The sequence below is a fragment of the Diabrotica undecimpunctata genome, chromosome 8 (assembly GCF_040954645.1).
Source record: "Diabrotica undecimpunctata isolate CICGRU chromosome 8, icDiaUnde3, whole genome shotgun sequence".
Classification (NCBI taxonomy): Eukaryota; Metazoa; Arthropoda; class Insecta; order Coleoptera; family Chrysomelidae; genus Diabrotica; species Diabrotica undecimpunctata.
Window position 1 is genome coordinate 52635571 of NC_092810.1, and position 24165 is coordinate 52659735.

At 36.3% G+C, this 24165-nt stretch overlaps 1 protein-coding gene across 1 annotated transcript; it reads right to left on the reverse strand.

Moving 5' to 3' along the window:
• Positions 1-7065: 7065 nt before the first annotated feature.
• Positions 7066-22242, reverse strand: LOC140448821 (uncharacterized). Its single transcript, XM_072541941.1, has 3 exons — positions 22191-22242; positions 7834-8143; positions 7066-7699 (listed from the first exon to the last, which is right to left on the reverse strand). The coding sequence occupies exons 1-3, from the start codon at positions 22240-22242 to the stop codon at positions 7066-7068; spliced, it is 996 nt and encodes a 331-aa protein (XP_072398042.1).
• Positions 22243-24165: the final 1923 nt, after the last annotated feature.

The window sequence follows — 24165 nt, forward strand, 5'->3', positions numbered from 1 at the left end:
CAAAACATATCTAAAGATAATCCAAACACTTCGTCTTTTTCTTCCAAAACAACATCACCAGCTGTAAATAACACTGAAAATACTACGGAAATCGACGTCGCCCAAAACACGTCTAAAGAAAATACTACGACACCAGAAACACCAATAACCTTAAATAATGCAGTCAATTCTAAACAGAGAAAAAGGCATAACATATCATCTCCTGAAATTAACGAAGACAACCCAAAAACCGACTCATCCATTTTTAATACCCCTAAACAATATAAACCAAAAAAGAAACTCAAGACCACTTCCAAAACCCCCCGCGAAAATGTCATTCACTCCCTAGAATCCATCAAAGACAAAATCGAAAATAGATCACTTCCATTTATACTAAATTTCAATGAAATATGTGATTTTATGGAAAATGTTTTAAACTCTCATAACCCTGAATTAACTTCTAAAGATTACTCCAATGAACCAGAGGCTAATTCAGATCCTTAATTGTATTTATTGTTACACACAAAATTCTAGGTTGAGATATAATATCACCCGACTAGAGAAAAAAATAAATCCTAATCCTTCTTCAGCTGACGAAACTGACGAATCATCACTAGTTGAGGGATAATCAAGGGATGATTCTCATTAAACACTTGTACTCCGAAGTGATATCTCATTATCCTACTTATCTCCAAATTTTCAGTGATGCCTCTAAAGCTCATGACGGACACGCTGCTGCATACTACTGAAAATACACTACTCACACTATATCCATACCTATAAACTGCTGCATCCTCACAGGCGAGACCGCAGCCATTTTGGAAGCCTTAATTTTCTTCAAAACGCGTAGTGAGAATAAATGTATATAAACAAATATACCCTACAAATCCAATATTTCAGGCTATAAAAAATGAGATAAATGAAGTGAGTGAATCATATTCTGATTGTTGTAAATATATTGTATGTAATTGTTATTGATATATAGGAGTTGCTGTTTCAATTTCGGCTTTTTATTTTTTTTTTGCTTAAAAAACTTACATAAAATAAGAACTTCTTGTGTATAATGGTATATTATTTCCAACATCAGAAAACAACATCGTCCCCTAAAGGCTTTTAATTTTTCATTAATAGTTACGAATTTGTACAGGCTATACCTAGCTGTGCAATTGTCAACGAACGAATAAAAAACTGTCGATCTAACTTTTTTCTCTGCTCACGGTCATTTTTTTGATCAAATCTGATACATCTGAAAAGAAATTTGAACCGTTTTAATGACATCGTGAGCCGAAATATCTCAATTTCTCTACCGCTGCTTTCCCACAAGTCTTCCAAATTGACATGACTTGCTTTATTAAACAAAACGAATAATTTCAAACAAAATCTACGACTATTAACTTTAGTCTACAATTTATGAAAATCGAACATATCTTATATCTTATAAGTATCTTAAAAAAACGTCACTTAGTTACCATCTCCTCGAGCAGATTAAATCACTGTCCGTCCTTAAGAAATCCTGTCATTATTAGCGGACTGAGCACACTAAGATACATAATATCAAGGTAACTTTATCAAAAAACTTTTTTCATCGTCGGTCTGTGTATTGTAGCTATTTAACTGTCTTCTGCGTATCTCAAAATGTTTACAACCCTCAAAACCAAAGCAGTATGTTTTACGAAAAGTCACCAAATACAACCGAAGAACTTATATGTAAATGGAGGACAGCTTAAATATGTAGACAAAGTTAGATTTCTTGGTATGATCTTTGACCAAAAACTATCTTGGAAGATACATTTAGAATATTTAAAAAAGACATGTCAGCGTGGAAAAAAATTGTTACGATCACTAGCAAACAGAAAATGGGGCTCCAACTCTTCTACATTACTACATATCTACAAGGCCCTAGTACGCTCCAAACTGGACTACAGCTCAATTGTTTACAACTCCTCCAAAAAAACGTACTTGAAAACAATAGATGTTATTCAAAATACAGGTCTTCGAATTTCCTTAGGAGCACACCACACAAGTCCAATACAAACCCGAGATTGGGAAACTGGAGAGATTTCTTTAGCGTTTAGAAGACAATATCTAAGTCTTTCTTATGCCGCGACAGTATCGTCTAATCAAGATAATCCAGTTATACACAACGTATTCGCTGACCGCTTCAAAAGTTGTTTCCAAACTTCAAATCGAACTGATCACCCTTTCTATTACCGCCTACATACCTACTTGTTAACAATGGGTATCCATTTTTTAGACACCTACGATATCTCCTCAATTCAAACCCCTCCTCCTTGGACAATTCGACTTCTCTCTACTGACACCAGCTTATTGCGCCTAAACAAATCAGAAACGCCTGCAAGTCAAATGAATCAAGAATTTCTAAAAATATTAAGCAAATATGGTAGTGTCCTCCGGAGGCGCGACAGCCGTGCCGGAGGCATCAAGGAATTTGGATATCGGTCAAAATACTTGGGAATTCCAAGGTTGGCCAAATCCAAATTTCTAATTAATTCGATGCAGGGAAATTCCACTTTCGCTACGTAAAACAAAGGATTTGTTTTACATAAAAGCAGGTAGATTTTCTCTCATCGGTCAGTCGAGCTTGCCTCTTCTACTGTAGACCTAGTCGGTGCTATTATTGTTCCAACTAAGTTATTGTTTTTTTTCTGATTTTTTTATATACCATTTTATTTTAGCATTAATGTATATTCAGACCTTTTCAGGTTAGAATAATACATTGATCTATATTTGTTCATGTACTGATTGTTTGATATTTTATTTGATTATTTTGATTGTTTATTTTTCTTGTATTTTGTGTCTAAGTTGTTCTTCCGTAAGTTAAGAACACTTAGAAATATTTATCTCGCTTCTTCTATTTTATATTTTGATTTGTACTTTGTCTAAGTAGTTCTTTCCGGTAAGTCAAAGAACTCTTAGAAATATTTCTCTGAATATTTGACTTGTTATTTTAATTGTGCGTCTAAGCCATTCTTTTCCGGTAAGTCAAAAGAACACTTAGAAATATTTTCATAATCATTGTTGCATTATTATTTCCGATATTTTATTTAAGATATTTTCTTCCTTAAGTTAAGAAAATACTTAATACATTTGTCTCTTTCATTTTCTATTTTATGCTAAGTTGTTTCTTCCGTAAGTCAAGAAACACTTAGCAATATTTCCACATCTTTTCTGTATTTGATTTTTCGTATTTGTAAGTCGTTTCTTCCGTAAGTCAAGAAACACTTAGAAACATTTTCTTTGCATTGTACTTTTATACCATTTTATTTTTCTTGTTTACTAAGTTATTCCTTCCGTAAGTCAAGGAATACTTAGACTATTTTACCTGTTCTGTTTTCTATTTTTGATCTGTTATTTTGTAACTGCTCCTTGGAACTGTTACCTATAACAGATACTTGTCACGGTAACCGTTATTTTATACCAGTAGAAGTATTAAACCATTTTATCAGTGACAAGCAAAGATGGTCAACACCCGGTCTAATTCCGAGGACAGGAAGAAGTCCGCAGAGCCGGCGATGGGTCCTACAGGCCCAAACGCCCCCTCTCGGCAACAGTAGCTGTTTCAAAGGTTACACCGATGCCTCCAAAAACGAAGACAAAACTGGGACAGCAATCTACTCATCAGATTATACAGAAGCTTACAAATTACCTCCATATACAACAACGTTCTCAGCTGAACTCTATGCGATACTAAAAGCACTAGTTCTGATAGTTAACTACTCCTTATTAAAAAGGAACTAAAACATGTAGAAAATATAAACATTAAAGTTAATTTTATATGGGTATCGTCACATACTGGAATCGAAGGAGGTTGTAGACAAAATAGTAAAAAATGCACCTACGAACCCAAACGCAGAAGAAAATACGAAATCTCTTCACACCGACCTGAAAGCATTCTTTAAAGAAAAGATTAATTTAATATGGCAGGATACATGAAAGAACTCCCCAACCAAGCTGTACGAAGTTGATATTAATCATAAAAAATTCCCAAAATTTAACAATAGAAGACAACAAGTAACCTTCACTCGCCTCCGGATTGGTCATACTCGGTTAACACACGACTACCTACTAAAACGTGCTGATAAACCTGTGTGTGACATGTGTAAAAGTGTCTTAAAGGTAAAAAATCGTTTATTGCAGTGCCCCAAGTACGATGTGCAACGCAAAATGTATAACATACCATGAACATTAAATAGTGCTCTTGGAAAAGACAGTGATACTAAAAATATTTTCGCCTTTCTCAATCAATACACTCTAATAACCCTCTAATAACCCTGCGTGGTTGATGCGTCATGTAAGGAAAAAAAATGTTTACATGTCTTCTGTCGACTTTAATTTCTTGTTCATATTTTTAAGGGCTCTCTGTACAAAAGATGGTAAACTTATTAAAACAGCATAATTTGTTGTCATTGTATTATCTAGAATATTTGTTTTATTACAACGGATATTGAAGCTATAATAAAATCTTATATTAAGAATAAGATCTTGGACTATAAAAAATCCACACGTGGTACTAACAGAATTTATAATGTTTAAGCCATGTGAATTATGTATAGTTACGATAATAAGAAATTGCTTTTCTTAATAATTTTATTAATAATAAATAGAAATGAATTATTGTAATACTAGTAGTACATTTATGGGTTTAGATAAAAAATATGTAGACGATTTTTACAGACAGATTAATAAAGGTTAACTTATTTATGAATTGTAATTAATTTTTATTTTGAATTTTAATGTTACTTAGATAATACGTGTAAACTAGATTTCAAACTTGTAGATATTGTTTTAAGTGTTATAAGAACTATAGAAGAATAAAGTTAATGTTGCACACACTGAAAGTTTGGGAGATAACTTTAGAGCGAAGGTTAAGAAGACATCGATAGGAAAAGAACAGTTTGGGTTTATGCCAGGAAGGAGGACAACTGATGCCTTGTCTGCTTTGTGACAGTAAATAGAAAAATACAGCGGGAAGAAAAGAGCTACATTTGGTATTTACAGATCTTGACAAGGCATACGACACAGTTCCTAGACAAGAGCTACGAAGATGTATAAAAGCGAAATGAGTAGAGAAATTCGTAGCTTTTTTTTATAGTTCTCTATTCTGTGCTATTCTTTTCTATCTCGGTCCAACATGTCGTTTTATCATATCATCTGATCATCTAAACTGCGACCCTGCTCTTTGTAGTTTGTAATTTCATATGGTCACTAATGTACAATTATTTTTTTCCTTATCTGTCGATATTAATTTATTTTTTAGCATTTAGCAGCGGCGGCTGGTGATATTTATTTTAAGAGGCCACTAATTTCTTATATTCTTGAGACGACTGAGACATCAAGGAAGGAACTTATAACTGACAGCTGAGGCACAAGTTTCTCAACATGGTAGATTCTTATATGTGGTAGAAATAATAGTAGAAACGATTAGAAAGAAATAAAAAAACTTGTCCAAAGAAATGATAAATCATCATCAGTTGGCGCTAAAGCCCTTCGTGAGCCTTGGCCTGCTTCAAAACATTCTTTCATCCTTCCCTATCGAATGTCTGTCTTCTCCAGCCCCTCACTCCAATCTCCCTCAAATCTTCCTGTACATCGTCCAGATATCTGAGTTTAGGTCGCCCCCTTCTTCTTCTTCGAACCGGCCTGTTTAGCATAGTTATTTTAGTGGGATCACTCTCATCCATCCGCATAACGTGGTCCACCCACCCTAGGTGGTTTATTTTGATGGTCTTCACAATATCTGCATCACCAAAAAGTCTATAGAGTTCAAAGTTATATCGCCTTCTCCACAGACCCTGTTCGTTCACTCAGCCATATATGGTCCTCAATACTTTTCTTTCAAAGACTCGCAGTAACTCTTCATCTCGGGTCGTCATTGCCCATGTTTCCGATCCGTATGTGAGCACTGGGCGTATTATAGTTTTATAAAGTTTGCACTTTGTTGCTATTGACATACTTCTCGCTCTTAGTTGGTTGGATGTGTTATTTTTGTAGTCTACCAGTGATCCTAAGTAGCAGAATTCTTCTACCATTTTTATCGTTTCGTGTTGCACAACTAAGTTATTTTGTTGAATTCTTGATATGGCCGGAATATATTTAGTTTTATGGATGTTAATCAGAAGTCCGATGTTTTCTGCGGCATTTTTGATACGTGTGAAAGCCTCCACTGCTTCATTTTGGGTTCTTCCAATTATGACGATATCATCAGCGTATGCCATTATTTGTATACTACGGGTATATATCGTACCTTTTAAGTTTATTCCCGAATCTCTCATAACTTTTTCTAACGCTAGGTTGAACAGCGTGCATGATAGCGCATCTCCCTGGCGCAGTCCTCTGTTGGTTTTAAATGATTTTGAAACATCCCCTTGTACGCGCACTTTACATTCGACTTTCATCATTGTCATTTTAATTAATTCTACCAATCCTTTTGGTATTTCTAATTCGATCATCGCCGAATATAATTGGGACCTGTCAATAGTATCGTACGCTGCCTTAAAATCTACGAAGATGTAATGGCAGTCTATGTCGTACTCCGTCGTTTTTTCTAATATTTGTCTGATGGATGATATGTGATCAATGGTAGATTTATTTTTCAAGAAACCTCTTTGGTAGGATCCTATTATATTGTCAGCATAACGTGCCAGTCGTTCGTTAAGTATCAGTGACACAATTTTATATGCTGTATTAAGAAGAAAAATCCCTCTAAAGTTGGAACATTCAAGAACGTTTCCTTTTTTGTGTATGGGGCATATAATTCCAGTATTCCAATCTTCTGGTAACGCGCGTTCTTGCCATACCTGTATTAGTAGTTTGTGAAGGAGGGTTACAAATGTTTGACCGCCACATTTAAATATTTCTGCGGGTAGGTTGTCTGCTCCGGGTGACTTGTTTCTGGCTAGAGACTGAATTGCTTTGTTTATTTCTTCCAAAGTTGGTAGTTCAGTATCCTCCTGTTCTATTTCTATATCATATCTAATTTCAGCTCTACTTTCTCCATTAAGTAGCATACTAAAATGTTCCTGCCATCTTTCTAGTACTTTTACTCTCTCGTTTAAAAGAATTCCGTTAAGGGCCTTGACTTGGTTCGCTTGTGGCTTGAAAACTTTTTTTTATGTTAACCTGTTTGTAAAATTTTCTGTATTCGTGTTCTCTATTAAGGTTTTCCATTTCTTCGAACTCTTTATTGATTTGTTGCCGCTTTTTCTGTTTGTGTTTTTGTTTTTCCTCTCGTCTCTTTATTCGATATTCTTCAACATTGCTCCTAGTCCTTCTGTTGATCATTTTCAGATACGCGTCGTTTTTCTCTTTCGTTACTCGTTGGCATTCCTCATCAAACCAGTTGTTTCGCTGTCTCTTGGGTACTTTACCCAGCACTTCCTCTGCGGTCTCTTTGAGCGTGGTTTTCATAAACTCCCAATTTGTGTTAAGTTCAGTGGGATATACCTCACTTCTGGGATGTTCTGATATTTTACGATCTAAGCATATTTGGAAGTTTCTTTCGACTTCAGTACACTTTAATTTATCAACATTATATTTGATTATTTTTGGTTTAGTTTTATCGTTCCTGGCGTTTGATATACGTGCTCTGATACGTCCAGCTATGAGATAGTGATCGGAGTCAATATTTGCACCTCTATAATTTCTGCAGTCTAGTATATCTGATCCATGTCTTAATGATGATCTGGCGATGTCCACGTCACTTTATGTATACGTTTATGTTGAAAGTATGTACTACTGATCGTCATGTTTAGAGATGCTGCGAGATTTACAAGTCTCGTCCCATTATCATTACATTCTTTGTGTATGCTGGAAGGTCCTATGGTTGGTCTGTACATCTCCTCTTGTCCTACCTTGGCATTCATGTCTCCGATAATCAACTTAGCGTCATTATTGGGACACTGTCTATATGTTTGTTCTAATTTCTCATAGAATTCTTCTTTTTCTGTGTCTGTTTTATCCTCAGTGGGGGCATGTGCGTTTATAAGACAGTAGTTAAAGAATGTTCCACGTATTCTTAGAACACATATTCTATGATCTATAGCGTCAAAACCTATTATTAGGTTATTAACTCTTTTGCTAACTACAAAGCCTACCCCAAAGATATGTTGAGTTTGGTAGCAGCTATGAAATGATAGATGCCAAACTAAAAATGGAGAAAGTATATAAAAGAAAAGAATGGAATAATCATCACCAACTGAAAAGACAAAAAGAATATTTATAGTCTTTTCACTTAACATGGAAATAACATACAACAGGTGTAATGTAATCAGTAAACAAAAATAAAGCCAAAATTGATACTATACTACAATAAAGACAAAGCAGAAGTTGATTGATCCTATCAGCTGAGAACTTACTTCTATATGGGCATATTACTACATCTTCTAAGAAAAAAGCGTAAACTGGTTTCGGAAAGTGGCTCACTCTAAACTAAAGAAAATTCTCAATAATAAAGATCTTACAATAAACCTTGAAACGCTAATGAAAAAATTAAAGGTCTGTGAGATGGGGATCTACCGACGAATATTGTCGATAAGTTGGGTTGATTGAATAAGAAGTAAAATTGTTTTATACCTAATCAAAAAGAGCACAGAAGTAACAAAAACAATAAAAATTCCAAAGTTACAATATTTTGGCCATGTAATGAGGGGTATAACCTGCTACACCTTTTAATACAGGGCAAAATCGTTGGAAGAAGCGACCCAGGCCGAAGAAGAACGTAAATTTATAAAGCCAAATCCTTTAAATAAGGACAGAATCCCTATTACTGTGGAAAAATGCAAGGATCTTTTGAATTTGATTAACACCAAGAATCCGCAATTCCTATAGAAAATAAGAATGACTTCGAAAACCTGCCTTTCAAGGCAACAGGAAGAGAAGTATCCATTGATTCTGAAATAAGTGAGACCGAGTAAATGAGTATTATATTGGTTTTCGTATTAAAAAGTTTTACTTATTGCTAATTCAAAAACTAAATATATTTTATTTTTTTTTTATTTTAATTGCTACAACTACATATCGTGTTTTTCAATAATGCTTCTTGCTATAAATAGTCAGAACCAAAGTTCATTTGTTGTAATACAGCACGGATTGTTTTTTTTTTCAAGTTTAAAACTTCTTTCCTTAAAAATAGCAAATTTTCTGTTCCCTAAATTGTAGTATTAAGTGGACGATATATGATATAATGACATAACGCTACGCATAATTTGTTTAATTAATTTAATAATTCATTTCATTGCCATTTGTGGATTTAATATTTTTTAGTTTTCCAATTATTTATTAAATTATTGTTAAGTATCTATTTTTGTTATTACTTTTTGGAAATTTTATGTTATAAACGCATCTAAATATTATTCTACGGTAATATCTGAACAAGATAGACACTAAAAATTCATTAATGTGCTATTAATCATACTACTAAATAAAATTTCATATTTTGATAATACCTAAACATACTCAAATAAGTTATGCAAGAGCAAGATTTGAGGACAATTAAAGATCAAAACAACACTGTGCTTGTCATAAAATACAATAGACAACACAATAAAATGTTCTAAAAATAATCTAAATTAAGTAAGCAGAGAATTATTGTTCTAAAATATAAATCTTTAAATCCCAGATAATCTGGCTCGCCTTTTTGTATTATTGCATTAAATTATTACTGCGTAGTTGACACACATTGCGGTGTTTACAGGATTTGGATATAAGCCCACTAAAATTCTCTGCTTAATGTTACAGAGCCACTGTGACAGATAATTTTAAATAAGACCTTATGGCAAGTGATCTCATTTAAAAGGTATTGAAATTACCTATCTAATCATACTAATGTTGTTTGGGATTAATCTGATTAGTCCATTCGTAAGAGATTTGATCTCTAAAAATCATACGAATAAACTGAATTTTGGTGAGAATGTCAATTTTAGGACCATCCAAGATGTTGGATCGTTTGCAATGTGAAAGTTTAAATTTAGCGTTTTTTTTTGAATTTTTTTTCCATTTTTCCCCTTCTACGGAGAGGGGTTTTAGGGAGAAGCCACAGGGTAAGTATCTTTTGGGGGTCCCAAAATGGACATTATTAGCAAAATTCAGCTTGTCAGTATAATTTTTAAAGGCTTAGTGGTATTTTCGTCTCTGACGACTGGAGTAGATTTTGACGAATAAATTAAATAAATACTAAAATTGTAGTTTCGCATTTAATTAAAAACCATAGCATGGATTTAAAAACCAGTTCTTATATTAAGTGAGCAAAATATACTCCATCTACTTCCTGACAGTAATACATCCTATTGCTAAACTCTTGTCGTACTTATTAAAATGTGTCGGGGAAAATTGCCCTACAATTCGTTGTTTTAAAATGTTAATACTGTAGCATACACCTTAGATTTCAAGTAACCCAGAGAAAAAAAATTAATGGTTCGGTGACTCAGCTGGCCATTTCATCGAACCTCGTTGTTTAATCCATCTACCACGATATTCCTCATCTAGGTAACGTCTTACTGCACCATAATAGTGTGCAGGAACACCATCTTGTTGAAGCGGTATTTCCAAGTTGCCGAATTCATTTGAATAATTTTACAGGATTTCAAGAATTAATGGCTTAATTGCGTTTTGTAATATCTCCAGATACACTTAACATTGAGAAAAACTGGCCCAACTATGAGGTTTGCCAAAATACCTGCTCCAACATTTACTTTTCTCGAAATTGAGTATGTTTTTTAAGTATGACGTAAGAATTTCTCTGACTCAAATACCTAACAATTGTAACGATATCCATCGCCCCCGCCCCGTCAGTGCTCCATACACACGCACTCCTATTAAAAGTTCCTCTTCTATCGACACGCACTAGAGAAGATGGAAGGCCTTCATCTTCTTATAGTTTGTATCCATTTCGTTTCCATTTTCATAATTTACAATCATGGCAATCTGTATTTTGCAAACTGCGGCTCTGAAAATATTTTTGGTTGTTGTGTTGAACCACGTACGTAGATTTTTCAGCCAGGAAATTCTTCGGCTTCATGGTCCTCGTTTTCTTCTACTCTTCCTTGAAGAATTAATTGTAGCAACCCATATCTTTCGCTGTTTCCCATGATGTGATCGAGGTATTCAATTTTGGCTGTTTTTATTGTGGTTAACAACTTTTTTCCTTTTTGCATTCTTAATAAAATGATATTATGTGTTCTCTACTCTTTTGTATGGTGTCAAAGGTCGGACTTTGACGGATACACTTCTCAAGAAACTGGAAGCCTTTGAAATCTGAGTGTATCGGAGAATCCTACGAATAAGTTGGGTGGATAGAGTTCGTAACGAAGTTGTTTTGCATCGGATGGGAAAAGTTACGGAAGTCGTCAAAACAGTTAAAAATCGCAAACTGGAATATTTAGGCCATGTTATGCGCCACCCAGAGATATATAATATACTCCATTTAATAATACAAGGCAAGGTAGACGGAAGAAGAGGCCAGGTCGAAGAAGAAGCCAGAAGCCAGAAGGCCAGAAGGACTGAGAGATTAGTTTAACAGATCCTCTGCATCTCTTTTCCGAGCTGCCGTCAACAAAATTACTATAGCCAATTTGATAGCCAACGCTCGATAATCGAGCTCGAACGACCTGGTTAGTAACGTGGCCGGTATAGGATATCTTCAGGATTCCACGATAAAACCACATTTCGAAAGCCTCAATTTTCTTACAGGTAGCGTCTGTGAAAGTCCACGACTCAACTCCTCTAGGAAACATATAACATCGTAGTAACCTGATTTTTATAGGTACTAATAAATCGTGGCATTTGAGGTACCATGGTAGGTGTATGTTTTTACTTTTTTAAGGAAGGCCTACGACGATATAAAACAGCGTACTCCTCAACAAAGAATTGAGTTCGGGTAGAGTGCTGATTTAGTGGGAACTCTACCAGGCCACCGGGTATTGACTGAAGGCCAACTGTCTAGAATTCCGTCAGAGTGTTGATCTGATAAGAACTCTACTGGCTCTAGGGTAATGACTGAAGACCAACCGCTTCTGCTAGAGTGTTGATCTAGTGGTAGTTTCATACCCGGTCTTGAAGTATTCACGATTGATAGACCTATTTTTTTCCGTGACTAAGTATTGATTATTCGCTTTTTGCTCCTCTCCGGACCGAGTGTTGATCCATCTCTATTTCTTTGACATGTCCTTTCCTATTTTGTTATTTATTTGTTCCAAATTTTTTTTTTGTTTTAACTTAAACCTGCGTTTTACTGAATTTGTTGTCTAAAAGAGCTACCCGTCACATATTGTGTGTGTTATTAAATATATATTTCCATTGAGAAATATAAATTGTTTTTAGGTAATCTTTCTGTTGGTTCATTTGTTTATATTGTATATATTATATTGTGACATATTTTCATAGAATTCTAGTCTAACGTCGGGGTCATCATCTGAAAGTTGGTGTACGATTTTTAATTTGTGTGGATGAAATTTGTTTTTAGCCAACACTCCGTGTACTGTCTTTTGACTAATTCCATAGATATACACAACTTGGGCGGTAGAAGAAGTAGGGTTCTTGTAATTGTTGGTCGACCAGATCTTTTGGCGTCTTAAACAGTAGCTGTTTTTTCAAACTTCCGAAGAAGCTCCCTCAAATAAGTGTTCGATATAGGGTGATCGGGATATCTCTTATAAAAAAGACGTTCCGCTGCATGAAAATTGCTTCTACATTCAGCAATTATTAAAACAGCGGCTACTTCCTACTTAGTCAGCTACAGTAGGGTACCATTCTGCCTATGTAAACATTTAAACGTCTCATTAAACAATAATTAAATTAAATATTCAAGGTATAATCACTTTTGCAAAAACTTAGCAAAGTAAAAACAACTAGAGAATTGATTACGTCAATTTTTTTGACGAATAAGCAGGGGCGTACCTTGGAATCTTTACTAATTAAATGCAAAACCACAATTTTAGTATTTATTTAATTTATTTATCAAAATCAGCTTAAACCCAAATAAAACTAATATTATTAGAAAGGTATGTTCAATATCTTCCAAACGAGATATCACTTGTTATAAGGACTTTCATTTCTGCCATGTCTAATATTTTTTATGTTTTGGTCATATCTGCTCTTGTTTCTGCTGTATACGTTACTATTGGCCTTATTGTTGATTTGTATATCCTAGTTTTCGTTTCCTTTGTTCGATAGGTATTTGCTTGGCCATATTATTTGTTTAGACATCTTTTGTTCGCCTTATTCACTAGTTTTTGTACTTCTTCCCGCACTTTCCCGTAGTTCGACAATTTGATCCCCACGTATTTCGTTTCCAATAACTTGTTCTAATATTTTGTTATTTAAAATCAGTTAACATCTTTTTGGTTCCGCTGATATCACTATTCACTTAGTTTTCTCTATTGAAATCACCATGTTATTATATCAGCGCCGTATCTTCTAACTGGTTAAGTAATATTTGTAAGTCATCCTCATTCTCTGGTATTAGTATGGCGTAGTAAGCATAGCACATTATCTGTATTTTCTTGTTCCCGTTTTGTATCCTTTTCTTTGTTTTACTTTCTTTATTAACCCAGCAGATTGCAATAGTTAAAACTATCGATAAGGTGTTAATCCAAAAAATAAATTTTTTGATATTTTCAAAATTATATTTCCTATTTTTATACAGATCACGACATTGTTTTATTGACCTTACAACACAATGGCAATCGCTGTGACATGTTAGACGTTTCACCTCTATATTCATTTCACAGTAGGTACGAATTGTTGTAATTGTCACATTGACATTAAACATTTCAAACGAAGTTCTGAAAGAATAAACAAATAATTAATAAAATGCCTATTACGTTGTTACCGTTGTAGTGCAACTTGTAACATGGTACTTTTAGGGGCATTCGATACGCGAAGTAATTGATTTATTTATCGTTGCCTTTGAAAATAGACCCCCACCAAGTGTTAAAACAGTTAAAAATACCATTAAACATTTTCAAACTTCGGGATGTGTAAACAGTTGTAAAAAGTGTCATGAAGGTAATGAACCACGTGTTAGACCTGTCGATGAGGAGCATCAAAACAAGGATGTTGATAGTTGTGCTTTTGAGGAAGCTAGTGAACCCTGAAATAGTGTACAAATTGCTAGGGAAGTGAACGTGAATGCTCGAACTGTCTAGCGAGTTCCCAAAAGGAATGGGTATCACTGTTTTAAAATACAACCAACACAAGAACTGTTTCCGGAAGATAACTTTAGGCGGATGGAGCTTTATGAAATTATGTTAGATAAACAAAATGAAAATGTACACTTTTTAAAAAATATTGTATTTTCTGACGAATCTGCATTTTCATTACATAAAAACACAATCCATCCGTTGCAAGGTATTATTCTCGAAAAAATAAACACCTCAGTGTTGCAGTGCGAACGCAGCATCCGCAAAAGTTATGTGTTTGGACTGAGTAGTTAGGCGACCATATTGTCGGTCCATTTTTTATTGATGGAAACCTAAACGGGACCAAATATTTACAACTTTTACAGAATGAGATCATTCCGGCAGTTCGACACGTTCCCGTTAACTTCAAGGAGATTGATTTCCAACAGGATCGGTGTTCGGCTCACAACTCTAGAGCAACTATTGCCTTCCTCAATCAAACGTTTCTTGATCGACTGATAAGTACACGTGGTACAATTAAATGGCCCGCTAGATCCTGTAAAGAAAACATTTATAGGCATCAGTTTGAAAGGTCCACAAAACTAGTCGAAATTAAGGGCGTGTGTGTGTGTGTGTGTGTGTTTGTGTTTGTTTTATTGGCACTGGTTTTGACAACCAACTGGCCAGTCAATTTGTTTTGAGTTCTCTCTCTCACACACACACACGCAGTGATCAACCCTGCCCCTAGGAACATGTGTATACCAATGTAAGAATGGGATCCACATGTCCGAAGATCAAACCGGTCACACCTCGCTAGTCGAAGTGGTACCTATCTGACCCCCAGGCTTTTCCACCACCCCTCCTCATCGTGTGACTTACGTGAGGAGGCTTATGATCTGAAATTTACTTAAGATGCCCTGGGTAATAGGACATCCTCGGTTTTTAGTGAATGTGGTTATGCCACCTAACTGTAGGGGTAGCCACATCTAGGCTTTTCTCCCTATTTACTTTACTGACTCAATTGATTTTACTCTAGCTTTACGTCGGGACTTGAGTCCCTAAAAAAAGAAAAAAGAGCGTGTGTTTCGACCATAGAGCCATCAGCCTGAGCTGATGACTTTATGTCCGGAAAAGAGTGTGTGCTCGGTCACTCAGCCGCCGATTTGGCAAAATAAATTTTGTTCTCCTCGCCGGCTGAGCACCCGAGAGGGGTCCGGCCACCAAGCCCATGCATGCCGCACATGACCTCAGTGCTCGGATTTCGCGAGTAGATCTTTCATTTCGATCTGCCTTAAGGGCCTAGTCCGCGGAGCGGTATATAGAAGGCCTGGCGGGCCCCTTCTATATTTGCTATATAAGGTAAATTTACGTTAAACGGTTTAATGAAAAGTATGAATGTATCAATATGAATTTACGTTATTTAATCAGAAAACACTTTTTTTGTTTTTTTTTTTGTTTTTTTTTTTTGTTTTTTTTTTTTGTTTTTTTTTTGTGGACTTCCTTGTGGCGTCGGGACTATAAAATGCCTGGGCAACAATTCTTTCCTTTTTTCCTTAATCCTATTTGTGTGCGTGTATTGGGGTGTGCATTCCCAAGTGTATAATGCTCTCACACACCCCGGTGTATATTGGACTTATAATTACCTAAAAACCTAAAAACCTAAAAAAGAAAAGCGTACCCTCTCGCCAGAGTTTTTTTTGGTGTGTTTTCTGATTGACTGCATTTCTTTGTTCGTTCTTCTTGCAACCATCTCATTCTTTATTTATTCGTTCGGGTTCTCCCTATATCGAGCTATCTGTTGTTTTGGTCTTCTGTGTACCGTCCTTGTGTTTTCATTGTAGTTAGTCAGCTCTCTTAACATTCTGCTGGGGTGGTTTCTTAGTCCGTTAAAAATTTCATATGCTCTCTCGTCTAGCGTGCGTAGGATTCTTGTTTGTCCTGAGTCTCTATATACATATCTCAAGGGTACGTACCTTGGTATCTTAAGGGCATCTCTGACTATTTGATTTTGAGTAGTCTGTATCTTTTTCCTGTTTGTTTTACAGGTGTGTCCCCACACAGCGGATGCATATGTTAGGACTGGCAGGATAATACTATTCGCAACCCTGATTTTGGTTTTAAATCGTAGTTTACTTTTCCTTCCAATAAGTGTTGAGAGCTGACTTTTCAACGCTTTGGCTTTGCGTATTTGCTGATTGATGTGCTCAGTGAACGTTAGCTTCTTATCTAGATGTACCCCTAGGTATTTAGCCTGGTTGGTCCAGTCTACTGGGGTGTTTTCGATTGTAATTTCGCGATTTGGTACACTTCTTCTGTGACTAAACATTACAGCCTGTGTTTTATCTGGATTTAGGGCTATTTTCCATTTTATGCACCATCTTTGGAATCTGTTTAGTGCTCTTTGCAGATGATTAGCTGCATGATCCGGGTTTCTCCAGCTAACAGCTATTGCTGTGTCGTCAGCGTAAAGACTCAACAGAGAGCCTGGCTCTTTTGGCGTGTCGGCCGTATAGATGGTGTACAGGTACGGCGACAGCACCGCTCCCTGAGGCACACCCGCCTCCAGGGTCCCGACTTCGGATAGGGTTGCCCCTACTCGAACTCTGAACCTTCTGTTGGCAAGATATGACGCAAGGAGGCATGTCATCGCCTCACTGTAACCAAATTCATTCATTTTATAGATGAGTCCATGGTGCCAGACTCTGTCGAAGGCTTTGCTGACGTCCAGAAAAGCTGTAGCTGTGTACATTTTTTCATTAAATCCTTTGGTGATGAATTCTGTAAGTCGTAGTACCTGTAATTCACAGGAGTGTTCGCTTCTGAACCCGAATTGAGCCTCTGGTATGGTTCCTAGCATTTGTGATTCTTCATTAAGTCTTTTTAGTATAACTTTTTCCGCTATCTTGCTTATAGATGATAATAAGCTGATAGGTCTGTAATTTTGCGGAAATGTGCCGTTTTTACCAGGTTTTGCAATCATTATTACGTGTGCCTCTTTCCACCTATCTGGGAAATATCGTAGTTTTAGCATGTTGTTTATTATGTTAGTGATATAAACAATAGCTTTTGTTGGTAGATTTTTCAGCGCCCTATTTGTGATGTTGTCGGGTCCTGGGGCTTTTTTGGCATTTGTCATTTTTATAAGTTCCTTTATTTCTTCGGGAGATGTATGTGTAATACCTATTCTGCCCTTTTTCCTTCTAAGTCTTCTCGCTGTTCTTTCTACCTCTTCTTCAAAGTCTATGTCATCGTCGGGGTCTTCGTTGTTTCTACACGCCCTTTCTAGTTCGTCCTTCATGACTTCGGCTTTGTCGATTTCCGTATGGACAATCCCGTTTACTCCGTGTAGGGGAGGTATGGGTTTCTTGTCCTTTCGAAGGATTTTAGATAACTTCCAGAAGGCGGATTTGTTAGGATTTAGCTCATCGATATAGGAGTCCCAGCTTTCATTTCTATGATTTTGAAGTTGTTTTTTCACTTCCCTGTCTAGCTCATTTGCAATCCTTTTGTCTTCTACCATTCTTGTGCGGTAGGCTCTTCTTCTTTTCCGGTTTTTCTCTTTGATTAGGTTTTGAAGTTCTATACTTATATCCCTGAATCTTCCTTTTTGTCTTGTGATTGTTTCGGTTTTGGAGCTGGCATCGATAGCATTGTTTATTGCTTGTTCTAGTTTTATTACACTGTCTTCTAGTTCTGTAATATTATTAATTGTTGGGATGTTACCGATGTTCTCGCTCACAATTCTTCTAAAGTTTGGCCAACTTGTTTTCTTTCTGTTGTGGGGCTGCAAATAGTTCAATTCTGTTGCGCCCAGGGTCAGGACGATTAGGTTATGTGTCGAATCGCCTTCATTTAGAGAGTGTATCTCGTATTGTTGACCCACGTTGTGTAGGATTGCAATGTCGAGATACGTAGGGAGTTCTCCGTGGAAACATGTCGGTTCTGTTGGTCCGATGACATATGTGTTCGGTCTGTTCTCGAGATGGTTGCAGAGATATCTTCCGTTTCGGTTGGTCGTCCTGTCAAACCAATTGGGAGATCTAGCATTTAGGTCTCCAATAATTATAGTTGGCTCTTCTGAGTTCAGTATTAGGCTCAAATCTTCGTTGAAAATCGGATCATGTGGTCTAACGTAAGCTGACACTATTTTTAGTGTTTCGTTGTTGGCCTTAAGTCGAATAATTGTGGCTTCCATTGTCACCAGTCCGTCTGGTGTTGGGATGTGCTCGTGTTCGAGTCCCCTTTTGACTAATATAGCTGTTCCTCCTGATAATGCTCTATGATCCGTTCTATAGATATCGTAGCCTGGAAATTTTGTTTTTTTCCTTTCCACTAGTTTGGTTTCTTGAAGGGCTACGATATCGAGCTCTAATCTGTTTATTATTTCATCCAGAAGGTTGATCTTTTTGAATATTCCGCCGGAATTCCATGACCCAATGCGTAGATCTTCGTTTTGGTTTGCTAACATTTTCGGACGGCTTCTCCAAATGCAGTCATCATTTTTGTTGCTTTGTCCATCATGGACATCATTTCCATCATTTTGTTATTATACTCTGTATGGAAGTTTGCGATGAGGGTAGCTGCGTCCTGTACCGACACTTCTTGTGGTTGTGCTGGAGATTCTGAGGTGGTTTCAGCGGATTTTTTCGCTGCCTGTGCGTAGCTGACTCCTTTGTTGATTGGAGCGCTGTTTATGGGTCTTCCTACCGGTCTTGTTGGGGCAGGTGTTTTCTTTTTGGGGGCCTTAGAGCATCCTCTATAATTTGCTGTGTGCGCTTCACCACAGTTTGCACATTTGGGGTCGGTTTCCCGGCTTTTCTCACAGTCGTTACTGATGTGGTTTTCTCCGCATTTTACACATCTGGATCCGCAATGGCAAGCCTTTGAGCTGTGATAGAACCCTTGACAGTTATAACACTGTAGGGTGTCTTTTGTGATTTTGAATTCATCCTCCACATAGATGCGCATGTAGCATATATCAGATATTTTTTTAATTTTTGCAACGTCTTCCTCTTTGAGGGTGACGATGAAATGTGGCAGTACTTTTTTATCAGCTTTTTTGGAGATCATATTGATCACCCTTGTTGCTTCTATTCCTTTATTGTATAGTTCGTCTTTAATTGCTACTGTGCTAGTAGTAGCAGATAGCCCTTTTATAATGACTCTTTTTAGTTTATCGCTATCTATGGGATATGCGATGAATTCTACTTTTGGACTGTGTTCTTCTAGGATGTGTACCATTCCTAGGTAATCTTTTCTGGTTTTTGTGTTAATAACAATCGATCTGCCTGATCGTGCAAACTTATTGACTGATATTATGCCTTGGTTGGCTGCTCTCTGCAGGATTTTTTGGTGTTCTCCTACAGTTTTTAGGATTATCGCCGGTGGTTTCGGCTCTTTTACTATAGGCTCCTCGCTTGTTTGCGGTGAGTCTTTTGGTACGTCGTTTTCTTTTTCAACTTGGCTATTTTTGCTCAAGTTATTTTGGGCAGTTTTCTTTTTCTGGCTTCTTTCATGAGCCTCTTTCGCAGCCTTGTTAAATTCGATTTCTTTCCGCTGATTTATTATCTGCGTCTGCTTTTCGGCGACGCTTATTTTTGTTTTCACACTACTGTCTGATTTCTCAGTAGTGGTGCCTGTCTTTTTTCCTTTTTTGTTTTGGACTTGTGTCCAACCTGCAGGTTCTTTGGTTGTTATGATTCTTTCCGGCTCTTTAGGCTTGCCCTTACCGGATGGCTTTACGGGGGGAGGTGAACCGATTCCTAGTTCCACTAGCTTTACAACGTCATTATCGAGGGAGGCTTTCCACGGGTCGATTTCCATTATTGACTCTTCTTTCTCCTTGGCTGCTGTTAATGCCATTATATGTTGTACAAGTTTTTGTATCTCCTTGTCCTTTTCTTTGTTTTCGTTTCTCAGCTCAGTCATCTGAGCGAGAAGGTCTTGGATTTGTTTATTTGCCTTTTCCTCGCGGATACGGCTTTCTTCTTTAAGGGATTTGATCTGTTCCGTCAGTACATTGACCGACCTTAAAAGCTCATTGGCCTTTTCCCTTTCCGCCATTTCTCTGGCCTTTTTCTTTACTTCTTCGTCTTCCGAAGAGTCTTCTTTGGGCCTTAGCCTTTTCATTTTCTTGCCGATTTCGGGCTCGGCTTCATTTTTGGAGACGTTGTCCACGGCGGGTTGTGTCTCTACTACAGTTGGGGGTGGGGCTTCGCGCGATTCTGCAGCTGGGCTCGGCTCTTCGTCGATGGCGTCCATCGTATTGATATCGTCATCGGTGTCGATTTCGCTTTTTTCTTCCTCCGACTCGGGCAGATAGGAGTCATCGTCAGATATTACGATTTCTATGTCGTCGATCGCGGGATTAGTCGATTTAATAAATTTATTATATAGCTCGATCGAGCTGTCAACAGAGGGGTTTGATGATTCGGCTAAATCATTCTCTTCTTCTTCTTGTGTTGTCACCTGCGTGACAACACTTTCTGGGGGGGGGGGGGGGAATATCACTCATATTGCCGTAAGGCAGTGAACAAATAGTTCATAAGATATAAGAAAATTCTACTTAGACGACTCTGTTTTTTTTCCACCGACTGACCGCTGTCAGTACGGCTTACTGGGTGCCGTCCCAGGTACCTCGCGGTAGTTCACTCCCTGTATTCACAGTGAGGGATCCTCTTCCTGTTTCTCACACCTCAGGAGCAGGGGCCGTTTCTGTCCGACCTTGTCAAATGTCAAGGCCTTACAGTGTCATCCCTGACGACACACTGAGGTGATCCCGAATTCTTCGCAAACGCGAAGCTATTATAGCCTCCGCGAGGAGCCTATAAAAACAGCTCCTCGACGGTTTAACTAGTAACAACCTCGCATCCGCTTTTCGCTAATATGTAGGACAAGTGCCTATGCCACACTCGGTGTCTTACCCACCGGGAGCTGAAAAGCTCCGTTGACAATAGGTCAGTCGCCCCCACCTAAGCACGCTTCTCTCTCACGTCCGTACTGTTCGGCTGCTCGAGTCGAACTTTTGAGTTCTCTCTTTACACAAGATATTGTTAGTATTTAAATTTAAAACTATTGTATTGACAGTTAAGACATGTAATGTTAGAAACTTACTTACTAGTTTACTCTGTTTTTGCTGTTTTATTTTTTTTATCTTTTTTTTTTATTTTTTTTTTATTTTTTTTTTTTACTTTTTTTTTACTTTTTTTTTATTTTGTTTTATTTTTTTTATTACTACGCTAAGATCTAAACCCGATTCGACACCTCGAAGGTTTACATCTTCTTAGTAACTTTTTTTTTTATTTTATTTTTTTTTATTTTGTTCTCCATTTTTTTTTTATTCTTTATTATTTTTTTTATTGTTTTTTTTTTGTCAGAGCTTTAATTTTAAACAATTAATATGACCATATAAAATTTTATATACATCTAGATTCTTTGACTCTAAAAGATGTGTTAGACTAGAAGGTAATTGAACATTAACTTGAACAAGCTTGGTAAAAAAATTTGATATTTCAATAAAATGTAAAGGACATTCTAACAATATATGTTGTAGATCAGCTAGCTCTCCACATATACATTCATTATTATTTGTCAGTCCTATTTTTCTTTTGTATACTGGAGTCATACAATGATTGCTTCTTATTCTACAAATAGTTTTGATGAAGCCTCTGTTGGAAACTTGTTTAAACCATGTCTTGACGAAAATTTTCGGTTGGATTCTTTTATAAAATTTGCCTTTGTCTGAATTGTTGTAGTGTCCCTGCCATTTTGTGCGTTTAAGAGATCTGATTACAGATATTAAATCACCCATAGGAAGTTGATAGGTTTGCAGAGTGGATTCTTTCATTGTTGCTTTTTTAGCCAAATCATCTACTATTTCGTTGTTTTTTATACCAATATGTGCTTTTATCCAGCACAATATGATATTTTTGCCCGATTTCAAAGCTTCACTATTCAGTGCTATGATGTCACTGATGATATAATTTTCTTCAAAATTATGTAAATTATATTTCAGTTTATGTACAATGCTTTGGCAGTCTGTAAATATAACATAGTTTAGTTCTTTTTGATTCATACATATTTTGTAGGCTTCTTTGACTGCTACGAGTTCAGCTGTGAAAGTTGTCATTTTGTCAGGTAATCTGTTGTTTATCTTTATACTTTTTTGGGGGTAGAATATAGCATATCCAACTTTGCCGTCCATTTTTGAACCATCTGTATATAATTTTTGATAACTCCCCCAATGATGTTGTACATACTGAAGGTGATCTATTTTAGTAAGAAAATCTGTGGCAAGAATATTACTTAAATGACAGTTAAATGGAGATAAATAATCTTCATAGTTTAATTTTCGACATGAGGTTTGTTCCATTTGGTGTATGTCATCAATGTAACTAGAAACGTTGAGAAAACTTTCCACAACTAAAAGCTGCTTCTTTTTTTCCCAGTAATGATGAGTTAGGTATGTAGTGGTTAGTTGTACAATTTTACTTAACAACAGTTTATTGTTAACTGCCACTTTAACTATAAATTTCTCACTTAAGAATTCTCTGCGTAATGAAAGTGGAGGTTCATTAAGCTCACATTCCATGACCAATATGGGAGTACTACGAAGATAACCAGTGCTTAACCTAAGTGCTTTATTTTTTATACTTTCGATTTTTTGGAGTACAGCGTTTGATGCTGAGCCATAGAATATAGATCCGTAATCTAGGATCGATATTAAATTTCTGTATAGCAATATTGAGATGTTTGGGTCAGCTCCCCAGTTACTGACACTTACAGTCTTGATGATATTCATTGCGTTCTCCGTTCTTCGCAATATATAATTTGTGTGTTCTTTCCAATTTAATTTTGAGTCTAAGAATACGCCAAGAAATTTTATTGAAGTTTTATAATGAATTTTATAATTATCAAATTGTAGGTGGTTTGGAGGAGAATATCGTTTTCTGGTAAAAGTAACAATGGTTGATTTACTCTCCGAGATTGTTAAATTCTTATCCGTCGCCCATTTTTTTATAATATTCAATCCCGATTTAAGGTACTCATTACATTTATCTATTGACTTATTTTCTACATAAATTGCAACATCATCAGCATACTGTAAGATTTTTATATGTTGAGGAAGTTTATTTTCTAAATCAGCAGTATACAGAATATATAATAGAGGACTCAAGATGCTACCTTGTGGTAGTCCCAAAGATGTGTACCGTGTGTTAGACTTATCTCCATTTAATCTAACGTGTACTGATCGATTAACATACAAATTAATGATATTCCATGTTACAGTTTCAGGTATTCCTATTTCCAACATTTTCGCATATAGAATGTGGAGATTAACATTGTCATAAGCCCCTTTTATATCTAAAAACAAAGCACTAACTGCTTTCTTATCAGTAAAGGAACCATAAATGTCTATCAATAAGTGACTCAGGCTTTCTTGTGTGGATTTACCTTTTCTAAAACCAAACTGAGTTTTTGGTAATAGGTCGTTCTTTTCTAACCAAAATTCCAAACGGTTTTTAATTAGTCTCTCATATGTTTTAAGTATACATGAAGCCAGTCCTATTGGACGATAAGAATCACAATTATTTAACGATTTTCCGGGTTTTAAGATCGGGAGAATAGTATAAACGTGCCAATCGTCAGGAATCTTTATGCGGCGTGACCAAATTTCATTGTATATATTCAGAAGCACAGTCTTTGAAAGATTTGATAGCAGCGAGTAATGGATTTCATCAGCACCTGGTGCTGAATTTACTAATTCTGCAGACAGTGGAGTGATATTTTGGTGGAACTCTTCTATCCATGAAGCTTCCGATAGTATTATAGGGACTTTGTTCTTAGTTTTTCTATTTTTTAGTCTATTAACTTTTGACCATACATCTTTAATAGGGACCTACCTATTTAAGGACCTGACATAATCTCTCCAGCTATTTCTTTTAGCTTGTTTAGTGATCTTCTTCACTTTTATACTTAAGTAGGTTTTCTTGGTTTGGATGATCTTTGAATATACAAAAACTTTCCCGTCTTCTTGTGACTGCTTCCTCAC